At 51.7% G+C, this 5,068-nt stretch overlaps 1 protein-coding gene across 1 annotated transcript; it reads left to right on the top strand.

Annotated features, from left to right (window-relative positions):
* Positions 1-339: 339 nt before the first annotated feature.
* Positions 340-1,650, top strand: PNMA8C (PNMA family member 8C). Its single transcript, XM_044931860.2, is given in 2 exon segments — positions 340-984; positions 987-1,650. Coding segments are annotated over 2 exon segments (678 nt in total). The 5' UTR covers positions 340-776; the 3' UTR covers positions 1,457-1,650.
* Positions 1,651-5,068: the final 3,418 nt, after the last annotated feature.

Below are 5,068 nucleotides of genomic sequence, written 5' to 3' on the forward strand. Positions count from 1 at the left end.
ACGACTCCTTGAATCAGTCATTTTCTCAAGGGAGAAAAGGGTGTACTTCTGAAGGCAGGTGGCTGACCCCCTCATTCCTGAATGAGCCCCTCGGACTCTGATTTCTACGCGACTGGGCAGAGCAGAGGCAATGCTCTGACGGTTTCTCAAGGGAGAAAAGAGTGTACTTCTGAAGGCAGGTGGCTGACCCCCTCATTCCTGAATGAGCCCCTCGGACTCTGATTTCTACGCGACTGGGCAGAGCAGAGGCAATCCTCTGACGGTTGCCATGGAGACCACTGGGCCTCGGAGCAGGAGGCGGTGACGTCACTGAGGGAGCTAGTGCAGAGAGAGGCCGCATCCATATCTCCGCCAGGCCACAGGGAGGTGAGGGCAGCCTTTGGGCCAATGGCAAAGCATGAGCCTTCCTGCCTGCTGGACACCCACCCACGATACCCCAGTGGCAGCAGCCCCGGAACGTTCAGCAGTCCCAGATCTGCTAAGAGTGCCAGAGCCTGCAAGACCTTTGAAGACCACCGCCAAGAACGAGGGAGCAGCATCTTCAGACCCTCCATGGTGCAGCCTGGCCTAGGACTCAGGATCCCCCAGACCGCTGGCAGACACATCCCCTGCTTCACACTGTTTAAGTCCCTAAGGAATTCCCAAGCATCCCCTCAGAGGAAGATTATAGAAGGCTGGACACCTGCAGCCCTGTGGGCAGGGCCAAGGGCATCTCTGACCAAACTGGACAAACTGGGCCCTCTGAGGCCTCTCCCTTCACCTTTAAGCGTGGCATCATGGATAATTTTTTTGATTCCCGAGGCAGCTCAGGTGTGCACCTGCAGGTATACTTGCTCCTCGGAGAGCTGGGCAAGATGCTGTTTGGGGGCAAGGACATTACACTGTTGGAGCATAGGTGCCAGGCCCTTTAAGTGAACAGTTACAAGTCCCTGATGATCCGAGGTATCCCGGAAGACTGCAACCATGAAAAGTTTGAAGAGATCATAAGCCCCCGCCCCCACCCTAAAACTTTGAAGTGGCTGGAAAGGCCTTTGTGGAAGAAGAGAGCTCTAGGGCAACCACCTTTAAGCTAGCTGAGGGCATCAATTACGCCGTGATCCCCGGGGAAATCATGAGCAACGGCAGAACGTGGAGCGTGATCTACATGCCCCGGAAGCAGTTCCTGACCAAGCCAACCCTCTTCATGCAGAGCGAGGCGAGAACGGTGGAGGATGTGTCCGGGATCCTGAGACAGGAACTGCGTCCAACAGTGATGGGCCCCAGAGAGCTTCCTGCCAGGAAGTGCTATGTGTAGGGGCCAGGGAAGAAGCCGGGGGCCGGGACCACCAACTGAGTGGTCGAAGTGCCACCTCTGGACTCCCCAGAGAAGGAGAGCAAGGCTGGAGATGGCAAGAAAGGCAACGGGAAGCACAAGAAAAATCATCGACAACACCACGCATCTGACAAGGAGTGGTGAGGTGACCTCGGGTGGGCGTTGGGGGCGGCTGAGTGAGGTTGGGCGTCAGCTGAGTGGGTGCCGGTAGCGACTTGGGAAGGTTGCTGCTAAGTCACTTCAGTCGTGTCCGACTCTGTGCGACCCCAGAGACAGCAGCCCACCAGGCTCCCCCGTCCCTGGGATTCTCCAGGCAAGAACACTGGAGTGGGTTGCCATTTCCAATGCATGAAAGTGAAAAGTGAAAGTGAAGTCACTCAGTCGTGTCCAACTCCTAGCGACCCCATGGACTGCAGCCTACCAGGCCCCTCTGTCCATGGGACTTTCCAGGCAAGAGCACTGGAGTGGAGTGCCATCGCCTTCTCCGAGCGACTTGGGAAGGTGGGTACCCTCTAAGTAAATTTGGGGAATGTGAGTAGTGTGGATGATATGGTGAGGATGGGTATCATTCAAGAGAGTGGGTAACTTTTGAGTAAGAATGAGTAACATCTGACTAGTGTGAGTGAAGGCGGGTATTTTTATCTGAGTGAACTTGTGGGTGACATCTGAGTGGGTGCAGTTAACATCTAGCTGAGTGGGGATCACTGGTCCATTCATTCATTCACTCTACAGATGTGTATTGCACACCTACCATGCTCCAGGAACTGTTCCAGGAGCTGGGGATACAGAACTGAGCGTACCCAACACAAGGTTCTACCTTCACACCCCTTCTAGTGGGTGGTTAATGTCTGAGTTACTTGGGAACATCTGAGTGGGTGTGGGTACCATGCGAACAGATGTGGATAGTATCTGGTTGAGTATGAATCATTCATTCACTCAACAAATGTTTCCTGGACACCTACAGTGGTGTTGTTGTTCAGTCGCTAAGTCATGTCGGACTCTTTGCAACCCCCTGGACGGCAGTACACCAGGCTTCCCTGTCCTTTTCGAGAGGAAATGGCAACCCACTCCAGTGTTCTTGCCTTGAGAATCCCAGGGACGGGGGAGCCTGGTGGGCTGCCGTCTATGGGGTCGCACAGAGTCGGACACGACTGAAGCGACTTAGCAGCAGCAGAGCTTGCTTAAACTCATGTCCATTGAGTTGGTGATGCCATCCAACCATCTCATCCTCTGTCGTCCCCTTCTCTTCCTGCCCTCAATCCTTCCCAGCATCAGGGTCTTTTCCAGTGAGTTGACTCTTCACATCAGGTGGCCAAAGTATTGGAGCTTCAGCTTCAGCATCAGTCCTTCCAATGGATATTCAGGGTTGATTTCCTTTAGGAATGACTGGTTTGAAATTCTTGCTGTCCAACGGACTCTCAAGAGTCTTCTCCAGCACTTCAGTTTGAAAGCATTACCAGGCACTATTCCAGGCACTGTGGATACATCAGGGAACAAAAGAGACCCAAACCTTGCCCTCGCAGCATGCATATTAAATATTTGAGTACATGTGGGTAACGTCTGAGTGGTTTGAATAGTTGAATACATACGAGTGAGCATGGGTCCTTTGAGTGTGTGGGTAGCATCTTGAGTATGAGTGAGTACATAAACTCCAATAGGTAGTATTTGAGTAGTTGTACACAACATTTGGGGCTTCCCTGGTGGCTCAGAAGGTAAAGAATCTGCCTGCAAATGTAGGAGACCTGAGTTCATTCCCTGGGTCTGAAAGATCTGGAAAAGGGAATAGCTGTGGGAGTGATACCTGAATACGCATGTGGGTATTATTTGAGTGGGGTGAGCGTAACTTATGAGTGAGGATGAGTCCCGAAGAGTGTAACAACCCGGAGATGCCAGGGTACCAGCTGCGCAGTCGCAGTTGGAGCCTAGCTGCCGGTCAGAGGGTTGCTATGGAGACTGTGGGCTGCTTCTGGCGCCTGCGTAAACAGGTGTTTTCGAGAAGTGGAAGAGGAAATAGGGTCCGGAATTCCAGGGTTTTGCACAACTCTTACCCGAGTTGAGGAATAGTCAAGCAGGAAGAATGTTTTAGAGAGATCCGTGCTCGGGAGCCTCGATCCCCTTTGTCATTCATAGCGGCAGGAGACTAACCCTCTTGCTGGGTGGGTATTGTGGGGAGGAGGCCCAGACCCCTTCAGCTTTGGGCTCTTCTGGAAATCTGCCCATTGCAAAGCCTACAGCCATTTTTTTGTTTTGTTTTGTCTTTTATAAGGACTGAGCTTCTCTAATAGCTCAGTTGGTGAAGAATCCACCTGCAATGTGGGAGACCTGGGTTAGAATCCGCCTGCCAGTGCAGGAGACACAGGTTCGATCCCTGGTCCGGGAAGATCGCGCATGCCACGCAGAGCATCTGGGCCTGTGTGCTGTGGGCCAGAGTATTGAGCGAGCCTGTGCTCTAGAGCCTGGGAGCTGCAACTGCTGAGCCTGTGTGCCGCAACTACTGAAGTCTGAGTGCCCTAGAGCCCGCGCTCCACAGCAAGAGAAGCCACCATAATGAGAAGCCCACACACTGCAGCTAGAGAGTAGCCCCCCTCTCTACAACTAGAGAAAAGCCCACACAGCAACGAAGACCCCACACAGCCACAAATAAATAATTTTTTAAATGCAATTTACAGACTCAGATCCTTACCTGCCAAATTGTAATAGTGGAGACGGCCCCCCTCCCCTGCCACTCAGTGTATTATGATGGTGGGTGTCAGTCATATCTGTGAATTCCAGCATCCAATCCCCTTTCTTATTTCTGCAGGGCTACCTCCATTTTGCCCCCCTCCCAGAGCCAGGAGGTGGAAGTCCTTTCCCCATGCCCCCACCTTGGCAGCCAGGATGCAGGCAAGCCACCCACCCTCAGGCAGTCAGAAACTCCTGTTAAGACCTTGCATTTGCAGCAGCTGTCAAGACAGAGGAAGTTTCAGAGTTCACTTGCTTTGATATGATCTAAAGCCTGCAAGACTCTGATTTCTGTCCGTTCGGCAAGCTGGCTGTTTACCATCAGCCTCGGAAGCATTTGTTTTGGGCAACGGTTGGGATAAAGCCATTCCTGCCATCCTCACAGGTATATTTGAACAACTTGCAAGAATGTCCATGGTCTAAAAGTTTGTAGCTCTCTACTGATCTTTGTTGCTCAGTCGTGTCAGACTCTTTGCCACCCCATGGACTGTAACCCACTCCTCTGTCCATGGGATTCTCCAGGCCAGAATACTGGGAGTAGGTTGCCATTCCCTTCTCTAGGTGATCTTCCTGACTCAGGAACTGAACCCAGGTCTCCTGCATTGCAGGCAGATTCTTTACCATCTGAGCCACCAAGGAATCACCTAGTCAATGGACATGAGTTTGAACAAACTCCTGGAGACAGTGAAGGACAGGAAAGCCTGACGTGCTGCAGCCCATAGGGTTGCAAAGAGTCGGACAAGACTTGATTGAACAACAACAATTGATCTTTGCATTCCTTGTAAATTGCCAACCTGTGCATACTCACTCACAGCATATTGTACTATTTTGTCTCTTGTTCCCTCAGATTTTACAGAATAAAGGCTACACAACCCTCAGGCACATTCATTTGTGGTGTATGTTATTCTCCCATCAAGACACATTCATTGTATAGCAACAAAGGCCAGTGTGACATTTCTTCTCATCATATTGCTGTATTAAGACTGCATTTGTGCTTCTTGTGGGCTTGCGGCGTTTCCCAGACAACATTCATGT

The sequence above is a fragment of the Bubalus bubalis genome, chromosome 18 (assembly GCF_019923935.1).
Source record: "Bubalus bubalis isolate 160015118507 breed Murrah chromosome 18, NDDB_SH_1, whole genome shotgun sequence".
Lineage (NCBI taxonomy): Eukaryota > Metazoa > Chordata > Mammalia > Artiodactyla > Bovidae > Bubalus > Bubalus bubalis.